Below are 16,390 nucleotides of genomic sequence, written 5' to 3'. Positions count from 1 at the left end.
CATTCTGGTATGTGGGAAGTTCTTTCCTAACTTTTGTTGCCTCTCCTATTTTAAAGAGTAATTTCCCTGTCTCAAACCTACTGGACAATTTCAGAACGAAATCAGTGAAAACAAAAACAAGACTTCTGACCTACGTGATACTGTTCAACCAGTCTGTACTGCAGCTAATACATGCAGAAGTTGTTTGAGATAAGGTAGCGCTCAAAATATCAGCAGGGCAGGCTTTGTGCTTCATTTTCAAAATGCCATCCAAAGAAAGAGTCTTGAGGCCTTTTCAAAGTGGGCCTTCAGTGGTTTCTTTAGGGCTTTGGTCAAATGAGTTCACTAAAGGAGGTCACGCAACAGGTAACAGAGGTCAGAGGCCCACTACCTTGCGTTGCTGGCATCAAAGCAAACACCCCTATATCGCTGTAGTAAAACTTCTGTACATCAACGTACTAAAAATCAAAGCATGCATAAAAAGTTTCAGCATTCTGCAAAACATTAAATTCCTGCACTGTAAACTAAACCAACAATAGAGGGCTGATGGGGAGAAAGAATTTCAAAGATATTTAAGCATTAGAGGGTAGGGATATGTGACTTGAAGTATTTTTTCAAAGTTCCTAACAAGCATTTAAATCAATAGGAGTTAGACAGCTGCCTTGTGCAGATGCTTTTGAAAACCATGCTGGAAATCTAACTTGCATCTTGGTGTTTGTAAATATCTTTGAAGTCTCACTCTTAATATAAGTGAGAATTGAGCCATTGTATCTTCAGTACTTCTGAAGGGAAATGTTGCTACCTTACAGTGCTATTGATTGGTATAAAAATAAAAGCATTATATTAAACCACTTAAAGTGACAGATAGGGAAAAATGTAGCAATTCCTCTAATGTCCTTTAGTGCTTCTATGTCATAGGTAATCTTATTTTTGCTTTACTAATATATTGGTATCAGTTCTCTTCATTTATTTATGCTTCTATACATTTTCAAGCGTGTTTGAGAAATGCAGTTGAACTCAGGTCCTTCTCCAGCTTCACCTCACTTGTGCGGGAAACAAAAGTGGTGCTTGTATGACCAAATCATTCTGTGATAGACCCAAAGTGAGGTATCCAATGTTTTGGTAAAGAAAAAAGATGAACAAATGCCCAAATCAGCAAGACCCCTGGGTGATAGCAGTAGTTCTGGAAGGCAAAATGCAGTTGTCCAGCTGAGGAATTAGTACCTGCTTTATATTTTGAGGGCCATACAAAAAATTTTCAGTATCTATGATAGGCACTGGAAATTACTTCTTCATCATCATCCCTCTAGGTTTGGGTTTGACCCATTACCATTATACATTGCACCTGCCAAGGTTGATGAAGAAAAAAAAAAAAAAAGAGCTCTCATGTATGCTCTGAATTATGCTAATTCATGAAATAGGGGGGAGAAAAAACAGTAAAATGTATTTCAACTCAATGTCTGTGCCCTGGGGAAAAGAACAGTGTTTTCCTTTCACAAATCTGCTCCAAGCTTCCATTTTTTTTCTGCAGTCTTCCTGCATGCTGAAGGCACCGACTAATGTCTGAAGTCCAGCTCTCTTTTCTTTCCTGCATGTATTACAGGCAGAGACAGATGGAAACTTGAAATTGCTGACCTCAGCTCCTGGATCAGATTAGCATCTTTAGCTTCTTACAGGGCAGCTGCATTCTGCAAAACAGCAGTGTGTATGTATCTTGATATGTAACCCTAGAACAGGGCTTCTAAATATAAGAGGAGTTTCTTTGCTGCTGTATGAAGGGGGCCAGCCAGACGTTTAAGCAGCATGTGGTGTATGTTTCATCAGATTGCACAGCAAAAAAAAAAAAAAAAAATCACATCAAGAGGAGAATATGAAATTCTTAGGGTGCCTCCCTGCAAGCACACCCAAGAGTCCGTGTCTTGTGACTTCAAGATCAGCACTGGCTCCTCAATTTATGTGGTCGCAACTATAATTCATGAACAGTGTGCCTCAGGGGTCCAGAAGCTGTTGCCTCTATATCCATATCTATGGATATGTGCTCACAGTATGAGCTGTGTTCTGCCTCTCAGCCTGGAGACAGGTTGTATCTGACTGATACCACAGTGTCTGTCACTCTCAAAATCAGCCCAGATACCTCTGCTGGGACAGTGTGTGCACATCTCTGTAGGCTCATTTCCCTACCTGGATGCTGAGTTCCTCAGTTATTTAAGATGGATTTTATTCCTGATTTGCATCAGTAGGGAAGAGACTGTGTCATCTTCCAGGTTATTTTGTATTTCAGTGCACTGTGTATGCATATATAAACAAGAGGATACATTTGAAGTACTGGATTTCCCAAAGCGAGATTTAAATACAAAAAAAAAGTCGCTGGGCTGATTTGGGGTCAAGGTGGTGCCACATCCCGGTAACCTGACAGCTTTTCAGGGGCCTTTATAGAATGTGTTTCATGGGGGGAAAGGTCCATATAACCAAACCTTCACTCCCGCTGATGTAACTAAGAGGAAGCCAAAGAAATGTGGAGCCTGCACTGCCTTTGGAGAAGATACCTCCAGGCAAAGTCACATGGGAAAGGCCTGTGCAGGACAGTCTGTGTGGCTTCTGCCTAACCTACAGCTCTTCTGAGACTGAGCCCTCAGTCTTTCATAGGCAGTACCTTCAGGCTGAAACACTATTTAAAAGTTGGCTTTCTGTTACTATCCTCCCATCTCCTACCTCATTCTTAATTAGTAGGTCACTGAAGGTGTGCAGTGCTGTGTTGGAGTAGAGGAGTTGAGAAGGGATGCAGTGGGCTGTCTACGAGTGATTTTTTATGTGCACTCACTATTTTCCGTTTCCCAAGCACAACGGCATGTTCTGCACGCACAGCAACGGCATGCGCTCCTGAAATGTGAGTGCGCCTTTAAGGAGGCCGCCCGACTTCCTCCGCATCACTCCCTGGCAACCTGGCGAAATGGGCTAAATTCAGAAGTGACCTAAATGGAGGAGCGCAGTAGGAGACGGATCTTTCAGCCACTATAAGGGTGTAAGAACAAACTTGGGAGCCCAGGGTAAGAAGGAAGATTATAGTAAGAATTTTAATGGGGAGGTTTCTGCAGTTTAATTTTTCCTGTCTTGAACTCCAGGATAAGTTCTGCTGCTGCTACCAACTAACTGACTTGTCTCTATGGCACAGAAGCTAAGAGAAGCACTTGCTCATATATCCTTTTTAATGCAGTCTGTGTCATGTCTGAATTTGATCTACCAGCTCATGACTAAGGATAGCTCTTCAGTTTTTGTCATATCAAGCTGCAGAGCTGAGTGAGCTTCCACTTAGCTTGCTGCTACGTCTCTTTGGCTAAGTAAGCTTGTGTCATGTCAAGGGAAAAGAACTTTGCCAGATACCAACAGATTCATCAGGACTTTAAACTGCACAGTTGGAGACTTGGCCATTGCACTTTTTTCAACACATACTCTGGTGTAAGAGGAAGGGACATTCCACTGAAATTAAGGGATGCACAGCAGCTTGAGGGGTAGTGGTCAGCTGTAGCAGCCTCATGCACTTACATCTCAACGAGTGTGTGATGTCAGCTTAATTGCCTTTTGATTTTAACTAACTCCAGTAGATAACCCAACCCAAACAGGGAAACTGGGATTTTGACCTAGAGCACAGGCTGGTGAGTGCTATCCCTTCACAAGGGCTAGCACAGGAGTTCAGCTTTGACTTTTTGTGCCTACAAGGCTATTGTCTTCACCCCATTTAATCAAAGACACATGTACCCATAATACAGTTCTCTCCTCACATAATTTCCATTCTTTTTTGGCCCTTATTTTCTTTAAAAATTAGTTATCTGATGAAGACAGATGATAAGTTACAGCTTTAGAGGGTAGAGTGACTCAGTGGTAAAGGTGACACTTCACTTGACTCCTCAGCCTGTACTGCATGGAAAGTGCTCTGTCATGACTCTTAGATCTTAGGCAAAGTCTGCCAAGTCTCACAAGTTTATGAGCCAACAACCAAAATCCCTTAAAATTAATTTATGTCTATGATGGTCTGTGTGAGTTTTAATAGGCCATGTCTAGTTCATATTTATTAAAGAAAGTAGATGTGAGTAAGGGAAGAAGGAGCTGACCATTCTGTGTGGCCAGTGATATGATAACACAAAGACCACCTAACTCCTAATATCCTGCAGGTGTTTTACAAGTATCTCCTGTTAGAATGTCACTGCCATATGCAGTGGTATAGCACAGTCATGACACCTGAGAAAGCATTCATTGTTTTATGGTTTTATGGAAAATCTGAAAGTGGACTGAGCTCTTTTTTTTTTCCAAGTGAATTTCTTCTTTAAAATTATTAAGTTACATTTTCCTCTGATTTTTTTTTATTACCTTGAAGCTGTCATTTGCAATTTAAACTCTCGTTGTGATTCACTGTGCAATTTCCATAATACCACTCTTTTCCTGAGCAGACAACCATAAATCTTAGGGTATTCAAATTGTCGTTGTGATCAATAATACCAAAGTAATTTTGTATTTGTTTTCTGTGATGTCTAAATTTAAAGTTTACTTAAGATGAGTACTCGTTTCCTGGAAATGTGGGTTGTTAACACAAGCTGGGTCCTGAATATGCCAGAACAAAATAATTTTCAGTTCTTTATTTGTATTTAACTAAAAGATATTGCAGTAGTCACTCTGCCTAGCGTCATCTCTATTTGGCTGATGGAAAGCTAATAGCTAAAGGCAAAAGTGATTAAGAGTCTTCTCAAAAGTTATGCTCACAGTTAGCGTTAGAAGCAAGAAAGTTTTTTTTTGTTTGTTTAATTCTTCTCAGTGAAAGTACTCTGTCTCGAAAATATGTCAGTTTAGAAAACCAAAGTTTGTTAGTTGTTAACAGTTGTAATAGTAAACGATTTCAGTAGCAAGTGACACCTCTGACATTCTCACTAGGGAAGTTAACCAGAAACCTCGTTTGTGATGCAAGAAATAAAGAAGTTTTGATGGAAGAATGTGAACCCGTTCCCCATCTGACAGTAACAAAAGGAAGGTTAAGACAGGTATGTTAAGGGGCAGGAGTAGAAAAGGTGTTTCGTAGTCTTCGTTTGGGATGTGGAGACAGACGTGTCCTGGGTGAAGTGGCAGAAGGGGAGTTTTTCTGACCTTCAGGTTACAGATCATGGAAGGAGGCAAAAAATCACAGATGCTATTACAGGGAGAAGCAAAACTCCTGTGTTCCAGAAAATCAGTGGGCAGATGATCTTTGCTGGGCCATCATGGCATGTCTTCAGCTAATCTCTTGCTTCCTACGTCTCCTTTATGAACAGCTGTAAGGGAATTGGGCTCCCACTTAAGCTGATAGGAGAAAACAATACTCAAGTGCTTGTGAGGACCATACATACAGACATGATGATTTACTGGGCAGCCACCCATGTAAGACTGATTGTTTATGGTATAAAGACAGCCAGCCCTCATAATTCGTGGGGACCAGGCACTTAACAAAAAGTTACAGGCTGGTTCCTCCAGGACTGTGCTGCTCCCACTTGTCCCAGCTGTGGCAGTGCAGGAAGACAATCAGTTGGAGAAAGCAGTCATGGGGATAAGGCGGGGAGAAGGTAGCAACATTGAAGCCCAGTTACCAAGAGGCTGAGAAGCCTGTGCCCATTGCCTCTGTCCTGTCCACAGTAACTCCCAAAGGTTTTGGCATGTAGCACACCACGAGGTGGTTCCTCACCGTGTGGGGAGGAACCATGATATTTTAATACCAAGACTTTAAACTGAGTGATGCTTGGACCTACCATAAACCACTTAATGACAGCCTCATGAGCTATTACCAGTCCCTATCCAGAGTTCATTACTGGTCTATGCTCATTACACGTAACAGAAACCATTGCAAAGCAGAGAATGGGCCCTAACAGGAATGTACCTTTAGGTACAATGATTCTGTCTGGCTGTTGTGCGGGTCATTGCGATGGTCCCACTGGCAAGTGGTGTGCAGGACAAGGCAGCATGTGGTGCATCTCCAGCCTGCGCCGCAGCCAGCTCTGCAGACACTACCAGCACAGGCAGAGGCATGGGTGTTAGTGCCGGCCAAAAAAGAACCGGGGAAACAAAACAATCAGGTTTGCAGACAAAGAATTTAAGAGTGCTAAGCTGTGTTAAATATCAAAATAACAACAGCTGCATTTTATAGCAGTGTAACTGTTCTGCAGGAGCTAGGCAAGAGCTGCCCACACACATTCCCCTCTCAGCCCCTCTGACAGGCTGTCCCGTGCCGAGGTATTCCACCCATGAATGACAAATTAGCAGCAGCTGTTCCTCAAAACATGCTGCAGGAGCCAGTCCTCAGGGCAGCACATGGTGAATCCGTGAATCCGTCTGTCCCGGCAGAATTCCTCCCACCACACCACAGCGTGCCACTAGGACATGCTCTGAGTTGGTACCAAACCTTCTGTCTGTTTGCAGGTTGCATCGACTGGGTAAGGAAAAACAAACCAAAAATCAAAAAAACAGAACAGCACCACCAACAAAAGCAATTCCCTTGTGACGAGAACTACCAACCCGGCAACTTACAGCCCTCGCAGCTTCGTGCCTGTCACAAAAGTAGAAAAAAGACAGCGGCAGCAGATGGAGAGCCCAGGGTAACAGGAGATAGTGCAGTTGGGAGTGCTTAGAGAAGCACATTAGAGAAACGCACACGTATAATTTAATTTGGGAAACATTTATCAGTTCGGGACTTTCTCTGCGGGACGCAGAGCCGGGTGCTGTTGCTTTATGCTCCTTGTCGCGTTCACACGGCCGGCTCTCGCTCCGGATTCACCCGGAGCAGCAGCAGCGCCTTTCCCCTAGCTCAGCGCCCCGGGGCTCGCTCCCCCCCCCATCCCTAAAACCCCGTGGTGGAGACTGAGGGGGAAAAAAACAGCCCCAGGAGGCCGGCACAGAGCCGGGAGCCGGGGGCAGGGGCCGGGGCCTGCAGGGCCCGGCAGCTCCGCGGGGCGGCAGCGGGGACGGGGCCGGGGACGCGGAAGCGGAAGCGAGGGCGGCGGGGCCGAGGCCGGGCCGGGAGGGCGGTGGGTGCCGGGGGCGCCTCTGGGTGCTGGGGGCGCCGGGGGGCTCCGGGGGGACCCTGCTGCTCGTCCCGGGGGCCGTGGGGGGGTCCCGGGTAGGGGCAGCCCCCTCCGGCGCCGTTGGCAGGAGCAGCGGCGTGCGCCCAGCGGTGGGCACGCTCCCCCGTGGTGGTGGTGGTGTTTTTACAGCGCCAGGTGAATCCTTTGCTGCTTTGTTTGCTTCCCCAGGTCCCGCACGCCGAGACTGGTCTCAGAGTAGGACTGGGCTGAGATCTCTGCAGGTAAAAGTCAGGCACCGTCTGAAATAGGAGGCTACGGGGGCAATGGCCTGTGTACGTACACGCATCCCGTGTGCTCTGCACAAGGCCCTGCTTGCATGGCTCCTCATGGCCCCCTGGGACATCTCCCAGTCACTGCCCTGCAGCCGAATGCATCCTCTCAGTAGGATGGGCTGTGTGAATGCAGGGGGCAGAGAGCACCCACTGTCACCCCTCTCCCTGCTGGGGGGGCTGCACAGGCTCTGGAGCCGGAGGGTTTGGCCTCTGGAGCAGGAGGATTTGTCACACTGCCCGCACAGCAGGCCCTGGCTGTCCCAGAGAAGAGTGGAGACTGGAGGCAGCCTCATCAGTGGGGCCGTGCCAGCTGTGCTTCCTGACCCCAGTCAGCTGCTGTAATGATCCTTCAGCAGGTCACCACCAGAGCTAACTTTTTATTTTCTACTGAATTCACATTTTTAACAGGCCGCTTTTGAAGCACTCTGACAGTTAAGTTCTGCTGATGTTTTGACTGATGTAGTAGAACATTGTATGTATGGGTGTTTCAAAAGACAGAACAAGTACTCAGCTTGTGAAGGCAGAATACAAGTGCTGCAGTGACAGATACCTGCCTGCTGAGCTTTTAGAGTGGCTGAATCTTGCAGGGATATTAGGATATTGAATTGTAACACAATTCAAGGGTAGTTAAAAGTCATCATTTACTGTCAGTGTTCTGAGATGCTAGTACATCGGATTAATGGAGGTTCTTAGACTTTAACTCAGAACCCAGGACTACTGATGATCCTGCTTTCCTGCCTAATGGTGTTCTGGCTTCAAAAGTACATATACCAATCTGGCTTTTTCTGCTCTTTTAGATCCTTAAAAATGGGGAACACAAGCAGCGAGCGAGCTGGACTGGAGCGTCATGGGCATAAAGCATCCCGAGGTGATAACTCAGGAGGAGCCATCAGTACAAAAGAAGGTGATAGACCAAAAATCTTAATGGATAGTCCTGAAGACGCAGACTTGTTCCATTCAGAGGAAATGAAGGTATGGCTGGTTCTTGCCTTCTGACATTACTGGCTTGGGCACCCTGTCCAGCTGTAATGCCACACAGCTGTTAGCAATCTACAGTTATTCTGTGACTGAATTTACACACAAAATGGACTGCTTCCCTCGCTTCCCACACTAAGGAAAGATATGCCATTGATATTCATACAGATAAAATGTGTAATGTCTTGTTTTTCAGCAAGAATTAATTGTAAAAAAAAAAATAAATATTAAATGTCTCCGCTTTTGCCCAGCTAACTACAGTGACCCATATTCCTTCAAATCCTTAATGGTCTTGCAGCCACCCACAATGTTTAATCTATTATTTTCCATATTAAAAGATCTGTTAACTGCCTTTTTGCTCATTATTAGGTGACTGGTAGAAAATTCTTGCTGTGCAATGTGTTTCATGAGAATATCTAACAATAAATTACACTGTTAGATTTTTACTGTTGTACAAAGCTGTGTCCTGTAAACAACTTGTAACCTTTCTGGATCCAACTACAAATTTTGTGCCTACCACGTTTGTGCAATCTAAATACTTCTTAAGTGTATTTCCTCTTAATTATATTTCTTTCATCTCTCTTTTTAACCTAAGTTAGGCTTCAGAGAGAAGGGCTATTTTGCCTTCCACTCTTTCAGTAAATTTGGAAAGCTTTAACAGCTTTGAAAAATCCTTGCAAATGAACAGTATCTAGAAATGCCCACTTTCTAATGTTCTTCTGACGAAAGCTACATTAAACTTATACGTTAGAGAATCATGCCTAAGTGCAAAAATATGTATAGTGAAATATCGGCTGTCGAAGGCTGCCAAGAAGGAATTCATATTGATTAAAATGTTGTGCTTGTAGGCTCCACTGGAGAAAGAGGAATTCCTAGCTTGGCAACAAGATCTGGAAGTGAGTGATAAAACCCCTACTCAAGCTCGACCAACAGTCTTTCGCTGGACTGGAGGAGGGAAAGAAGTTTATTTATCTGGGTCCTTCAATAACTGGAGTAAAATTCCTTTGACAAGGAGGTAATAAACTTCTTTTGCAGTATCAGTGATACTCCCTGAGGATGGGGAATGCTTACAGAAGTGAGAAAGATAGTCAGCTGATAGATTGGTATAGCGCTCGGATATGGATCAGCATAGTGCTTACCACTTTGCAGCTTCTCTCTTCAAGCTCTTGGTGAGAATCTGAGTTTCTCTTCATTTTTTGACTTTTGGATGGCTGGGAATGACAGTTGGGTTGTGTATCAATTTTAAGGAGAGGTCTGTTATCCATTTGCTATGTTTAAATGACCCAAAACAGTTCTTGCTGCACAGTCTGCTGTCTGGGATGGACTTGGGCTATATAAAATGAGGCTTCTTTTAAGCATAGTGTATCTCATGGCACATATACTTTCTTGTCGTATGATTGGTTTTTGTCCAGCTTTGTGACAGTTTGCTCTCCTGCCATTTTCTGGAGTTTCTCATCTCAGTGGGTGTCTGCTTGCACTGTAATTGTTGCAGAAGTGTCTTAATCTTAGGAAACTTGAGGGAGGAGCATGGTGGCCTGATGAAATAAATGGTATTGGATGGGGAAAAAAAGGGTACTGTAGCAGTATTACAGTCATTCTCTAAGTAGAAAGCCTAGGAGATGGGAAATGGTGAAATCAATCTGGAAGAAGGCCAAAAACAGATCTTTACAAAATCTGAAAAAAGCAGGTTCATCTCTTGTTAGGTTACATACTGTGGGGAAGGAGATATCTGAACCTCTTTAAAGGCTGAATAAAATATGTGTTACAGAATCAAATATGCTGAAGTAGAAGAGTTCATTGTGCTCCTTACTTGAACAGAAGTAAAGAGAAATACTGGCACTGCATGGCTTGTTTGAATTGCTCACATAACTTCAACTGCTTCTCAGCTTCTTTGAGATGCCTATAAAGAATCCTGAAGAATCAGGAAGTTCACAGCACAAGAGTATGAAAATTGCTACGCAGCAGCTATTCTAACCCCAAATACCTCAGAAGTACTGAGTTGCTGCTTTCATCTTCCAGTTGCTGTTCATTTCATTTCTGAAATGCAGTTTGTGATGACAAATACGGAAAGACAAGGCAATATAAGTAAGCTGATCTTGTTCCCTTAACAGGAGACTGGCAGATAAAATGAACAAGTAACACAAAGTAACAAGTAACAAAGGTGTGAGAATGACTTTAAAAAAGCCCAGTGCTAATAATTCCTGGATTTCAGGAATGTGGATGCTAATTTTGAATGTGTTGTCACAGAATAAATTATTATTATTAACATTAACTCTAGTTTGAGTATTTACCTTAGATTTTATCAGAGTCTCTTAAACGTGGTGTTGCCTTTTTAAGTTTTCACATATTAAGGAGATTTGTATTCTGTGTTACAATGTTTGTCATAGTTTATACATTGATGCAATATTCAGAGTATTTTAGGAGAGGTTGTTTGTTTTAAATTCCAGTCACAACAACTTTGTGGCAATCCTGGACCTGCCAGAGGGAGAGCACCAATACAAGTTCTTTGTGGATGGGCAGTGGACACACGATCCTTCAGAGGTAATGCTTTCTTCAATTTGCTATATTTAATCATTGGGGCATCTGAAGAGGAGAAACTGAGGGGTTTCTGCACCAGTAGCTGGTCTTTTCAGAGAGGAGGCATTTATTAACAGAAACGGATTGTTTAAGCTGCTGAGATAGCTCTGATCCCTGCTGGCCTAGGTGGTGGTGTCAGACTGACAGCCTCAAAGGACAGGAGATTTTGTAACAAATGGGTGACAAGGTCTCTTGGGTCTTCATTTTTAAGAGATTGTGAGCTGATCTTGTCCGGTCCTAAATCATCCTTTAAAGCACTATAGCACTGCTGACAGCCCAAATCCCCGTGCTACACTTGCTGTCTGTGCCAGAAAGTTGATCTTGCTGGTCTAGAATTTTCCATCGTCCAGTAATTGTGCCAGTTGTGCCAAAACTTACCAGGTCATTTCCTCCTCCTCCGCTATAAAACGAGTGTTAACCCTGTCCCACCCAGCAGTCCCTACCTGCCTCAGAACTAATGCACAGCTGGTTGCTGTCTTCTTGCTGCTTTGGCAAACCTTGCAGAATTTACCTTACAGTAAAATTAGTTCCTAGAACCCTCTGTGCTGGACTCTAGTCCTAGCTTTAGCAGTACACCTGCAATACCAACCATACCAGACACCAGCCTGGCTCTGAAAGGCCTGCAGAAACTAAAAGTAAAGCCTAGCTCCTTCTGTCCTCACTGTTAGCTTTAGCCCAAACCTAACCCTTGCCTTGTCTATAGCCAAAGAATTTCTCAATGTCACGTGGACCTAGCAAGTTCAACTGACATGAGTCCCTGTCTGGTTCTAAGTCCTGCACCTGGCCCTTAACCCAACACTGAGCACTAGTGAGCTCCTAATCTGGTACCAGCCTATTTTAAAAGCAAAATACTTCTTTCTTGTTAATGCTGATTGCATAGTTTTGAGAATTCTAATAGCCCTGCAAGCTTTTTTATTCTGACTTTTGTATCCTGTTTCTTCCCAGCCAGTAGTAACCAGCCAGCTAGGTACTGTCAACAACATCATCCAGGTGAAGAAAACTGACTTTGAAGTATTCGATGCTTTGATGGTGGACTCCCAGAAATGTTCAGACATGTCTGGTATGAGCAGTACAAAATAGTAATTTTATATCACACTTCTTAGAGCTGTTAAAACTTCTGTCTTCCTTTATGTCTGGAGTTAAAGCTCCAGTATAGATTAATCTCCCCTTTTGTCAGGCCCTTTGGACACAAAGAAAGAATGTGGAATGCACAAAAGATGCCTCTGACAGAGCACTACAGCTCATAGTAGATGTGATTGAGGAGGAAATCATGTGTGCTTAATAGTTGTTTTCCTGTGAAATGTGAAATGACTGTTTTTAGCATGCTCAGTACTGCATCAGTCTGTACATTACAACATCAAACTGATGTTGACAGCCTATATTGTTCCCAGTAACATCTTGTTCTGCTAAGGAGATGAGCTGAGGAGGTTACAAATTGTGTGTCAATAGGAAGAAATTCGGTACATCTTAGTAATGCTATGGGCTGAGGAATATCTCGTATCCTATCAGTTTAGTATAAGTGATCCATATCTTAGATCAGAACACTATGAAAAAGTTACTTTAGTCTGATGATTCAGGTTCTGGTATAACAGAAGAGAGGTAAGATTGAGCTTAATCATTTCTGAAATCAACCTTGCCAGCTATCCTTTGTAGGCCTTTGTAGGGATAGAGACTGTGACTATTCAGTGTTCAGATCTGTCCTTTGGGCCTGAGGCAGAAGATGCTTTTGGCTTGTTTTTGCTGTATACCACTTTGCCCTGGACAAAGCCTTTTTGGAGAAAGTGTAACTTGTGAGACTTGGGCAGTACAAGAATCCAGGAGATTCTAGAACTTGAAGCCCTACCATGCCCCTGCACCTCCCACACGTTGTAAAAGCCTTTCATTATTTTACTTTAAATTCTGAAAAGCGCTTTCCATTAAGCTGTCCCTGCACTGCAGTAACACTTACCTTTTACATGTGCGTTCCTTTGTGTTTGATACTTCCCTTGCAGGTAATGTTGTGGCTCGATGCTTAATATTAAGTGTTTGCTGCAGAAGTGACAGGCAGAGTTGACAGTGAAGGTCTGGAGTGCAGTAGGCACTTAGAACTCAGCCTCCCAAATCTGCACAGCTACTCTCAGACAGGCTTTGGTCATCTTGTTGGACAGCGACTGATCCTGTTTTATTGCATCAACTGCTGCAGCTCATGTATTTACATGCCATTGATTTATTTTGGTCACGTGTTCCTGGATGTGCAAATCCACTTCGTACCTGTAATGAGCAGATATTCTTACAGAGTATTTTAAGAGTAAATATTTAACATCTCTCTGGCAGAGTTGTCGAGTTCACCTCCAGGACCTTACCACCAGGAGCCCTATGTTTGTAAGGCAGAGGAGCGCTTTAAGTCTCCACCCATTCTTCCTCCACACCTACTGCAGGTCATCCTGAATAAGGACACAGGCATTTCTGTAAGTACATCAGTCTGTTTTTCTGAATAAGGGCTTTGAGGGTGTGAACGCATGGGGAAAAATCTGGAAGACTGAAGGAAAAGCCTTACAGTGGTTGCCGTGTTTGTAAGTTTCATATTATATTAAAACCAGGTGGATCCATCTGAAGTAACTTATCTTTCTACTTGACTTAAGAGAACTGGATTGTTGTTTTATGCCATCAAACCCTAATCTTCCTACTGCAACACTACTTAAATGTCACAAGCACGTAAGAAGTAACTGAAATCTGTTTCATGATGGCAGTGAGGATGCAGAGGGTTTCACCCTGGAGGGATCTTGTATCGTTCTGAGACTTTGTTTTTTTTGATGGACTGTGTGCAAGAAGCAGTATGATGCATTTGACCATGTGGCTAGTTGCAGATGGTGTTTATCACCCATCAGCTCTGACAAGTAAGCTGTGAGTTCTGTTATTTTCACACTGTCTCACTTTCTCTTTTTTCCAGTGCGATCCTGCTTTACTCCCTGAACCCAACCATGTCATGCTGAACCACCTCTATGCACTTTCTATCAAGGTGAGAGGCCAGGACACATACTTCACACTAGCAGGTTTTAGATAATTATATAATATGCTCACTTGTTTTCAATCTTCTGTAGGATGGAGTGATGGTGCTTAGTGCTACGCATCGTTACAAGAAGAAATACGTGACTACTTTGCTGTACAAGCCAATATGAACATCGTAGTACTTTGTGACCAAGTATTCTGGGCCAGTGCAGTCTCAGAAAAAAAAAATGCTTCTCTTACCAAATGTATTCCTGCTCTGTGCTGTAGCAAATGAACTCTAATTTCATATTGTTTCTGAGACTTCCAGGTTCTCCTATATTTGCCTTATTTTCCCAGTCCCACCTTGGATGTTCTTGGAGACGGCAGCTCCATGGCAACGAGACTGATGGCAAAGGTGTCACTGCCCATTGTCAATTCAGTTGAAAAACACACTGATTCAATAAGGCTGAGAAATGTGAGGGCAGCAACAGATTAAGGACCTTCAGAGAGCCAGATTATAGGAAATAAACAAGCCAGCCCAAAGTCTAGAGAGTTCAGGATTCTTGTGGAATCTTATCTGAGCTCAACATCAGCAAAGGCAAGCCCATGACTGCTTTCATAACTTATGTGCATCAAAGCCACAATTATTTCAGTAGCAAGTTTCACACTTGTATGGCTGAAATAAGGGTGAGGAGTGATGATTATTTTGTAGCGTCTTTTTTAGGGAAAATCATTGACACAATCACCTGCACGTTCCTTTTTATTTTACAGTAGATTGGGGTGCTCTCTTTCTACTGTGAATAGCTCTGTAGTTTTTCTCTTCGTGAGAACTGAAATATAACTTTTCCCCTGTGGAATTTCTGTAATTGAAACAGTTTCAGTTGTTTTTACTGGCTGGGTTTTTGTGTAAATCATAAATGTGTCTTGCAGTAATCTACTTTTGTAACCACTTTCCCTTGCTGTCTGATAAATTCCTCAAGCTGGGCTAGGTAGCTGTAATGAAATCAGGAGATTCCATTTAAGGATTAGTTCTTCAGTAACAGCCGCTGTCAGCCGACTCAGAGGTGACTGCAAGTTACCTGCATCCCAGCGGCCAACCTCCCGCTGTGAGTGGCTGTGATGTGCTGGATGCAGCAGCACTGCACCTCCCGTACCCAGGGCTGGAGCTGGGCCTCCTTGGCAGCAGCACAGGCCACAGGTGTAAAACCCCTGGTGCTTCCAAAGCCAGGGCTGTGGCAAGTGCTGCAAAGTTTATTCTATTTTCTCAGTGATTATAGTAATGTAATGTCAGGTTGCCCGTATGCGGTATTCAGAGCCTGCTTAATCCCCAAAGAAATGCAACACTAATGCAAAACTTCCTGCTCGTGTGCCTCGGGCCTGCCTGGAGAACCCACCTCAGGAGCTGACCTGCTGGGTCTGCTCCTGATCAGGGCTGGTGCCTGTGCCAATGACAGGCAGCCCCAGTCCCAAGGGGGAAGAGCACGTGGAACAAAGCAGGAGGGACAGAAGCTGCAGCAGCCAGCATTCAGCAGAACCACAGGGGAGGGTGGTTTGGCATCCTCCTGTCTGTTCACCAGCCTTGTTGCAATACTCTGAGTCGCTCAGTAGATCTGGGTCTAGTGCAATGGTTTTCTTGGAAAACTTTCTTCATTCTGTGCTTTTTATGGAATTGCTTTTGTTTTCAGCCTCTTTAGAACCAAATAAAACATTTTCAAGAAAAGTGGATGATGCTGTTATTAGCCTTCCCATTTCTGGTGACCTTAGCTTCCTTGTGTTGTTACTTGTTACAAGTGGTGCTTGGCTGATTGGCATTTTTATGCCTTGGTAGACTGGGCAAGCTTTTTGTCCAGGGATGCAGCTTGGTCATTTGCAGTTACTGAGTTGCTGATGGATGTGTTAGTGTGTATTTGTGATGCAATGTTTACAGTTTGATGATTTGTTACAGGCTGCAGTGATCAGGTAAGAAAAAAAAAATAAATTGATCTTGGCCTTACGCCTTGCTAGTTTTGTTAAAGTGACCCATGTTGTAAGCAAACTGCTGTTCTGAGCCTTTCTCCTGGGCAGTGAGTAATGCAGGGGGGCTGGGGCTTGTGGTGTCAGAGGCACACCAGGTACAGCATTGGAGTCAGCTGTGCAATGGAACAGCCTGCACCCTCTGTAAGTTTATTAACATCAGACAATACTAAGTCTGGGACGAGGCTGGGGGTTGCATGAGCAGAGCTGCTAGAAGTGTATGCTGTAGTCTGCCTGAGTGTAGAGGGGCTGTTGAGCTCAAGCTAGTTAGGTCAGGGCTTAAAAACAAACAAACAAAAAAAACAACATTGAAAGAACAGCAAAGGGCAATGGCAAGCAGGTCAGAACAATTCCAGTTAACTAATTTTAACAGGATCGCCTTTTGTTGAAATGTAAGCTCAGTCAAAACTGCCATTTTGCTATATGCATGACAGCAGTATTTCTGGCCATAGTTTCATTAGTTCTTGCTAACCTTTGTGGATTTTTTTTCCTAATTACATATCTGCATGA

The 16,390-nt window shown here is 43.7% G+C and overlaps 1 protein-coding gene and 1 long non-coding RNA gene across 4 annotated transcripts; one reads left to right on the top strand and one right to left on the bottom strand.

The window, feature by feature from the left end:
* Positions 1 to 5,566: 5,566 nt before the first annotated feature.
* On the bottom strand, positions 5,567 to 6,806 carry LOC311446019. The gene is made up of 2 exons (XR_014698714.1): positions 6,523 to 6,806; positions 5,567 to 6,424 (listed from the first exon to the last, which is right to left on the bottom strand). It is a non-coding gene; the product is annotated as an uncharacterized lncRNA (long non-coding RNA).
* Positions 6,486 to 15,590, top strand: PRKAB1 (protein kinase AMP-activated non-catalytic subunit beta 1). Of its 3 annotated transcripts, none has more exons than XM_084538709.1 (9): positions 6,486 to 6,590; positions 7,245 to 7,297; positions 8,146 to 8,320; positions 9,172 to 9,338; positions 10,771 to 10,864; positions 11,846 to 11,960; positions 13,214 to 13,347; positions 13,830 to 13,898; positions 13,981 to 15,590. In XM_084538709.1, exons 3-9 carry the CDS (start codon positions 8,156 to 8,158, stop codon positions 14,056 to 14,058), a joined length of 822 nt encoding a protein of 273 aa, XP_084394835.1. In that variant the 5' UTR covers positions 6,486 to 6,590; positions 7,245 to 7,297; positions 8,146 to 8,155; the 3' UTR covers positions 14,059 to 15,590. The 3 variants fall into 3 exon arrangements, with proteins under 3 accessions (XP_084394835.1, XP_084394833.1, XP_084394834.1); XM_084538707.1 differs by lacking the exon at positions 6,486 to 6,590 and adding an exon at positions 6,945 to 7,019; XM_084538708.1 differs by lacking the exon at positions 6,486 to 6,590 and having other exon boundaries at positions 7,137 to 7,297.
* Positions 15,591 to 16,390: the final 800 nt, after the last annotated feature.

This window comes from Aythya ferina (genome assembly GCF_964211825.1).
Source record: "Aythya ferina genome assembly, chromosome: 17".
NCBI classification, from domain to species: Eukaryota; Metazoa; Chordata; class Aves; order Anseriformes; family Anatidae; genus Aythya; species Aythya ferina.
Note: the sequence above shows the minus strand (reverse complement) of the source record. Positions and strands in the feature narration are given on the sequence as shown.

What these genes read in the sequence shown, in the direction of transcription:
- PRKAB1 (XM_084538709.1), top strand. Translation starts at nt 8,156, where the DNA reads ATGGGGAACACAAGCAGCGAGCGAGCTGGACTGGAGCGTCATGGGCAT. An exon ending in GGACACACGATCCTTCAGAG is followed by an intron (nt 10,865 to 11,845) that starts GTAATGCTTTCT and finishes GTTTCTTCCCAG; the next exon opens with CCAGTAGTAACCAGCCAGCT. An exon ending in GAAATGTTCAGACATGTCTG is followed by an intron (nt 11,961 to 13,213) that starts GTATGAGCAGTA and finishes TCTCTCTGGCAG; the next exon opens with AGTTGTCGAGTTCACCTCCA.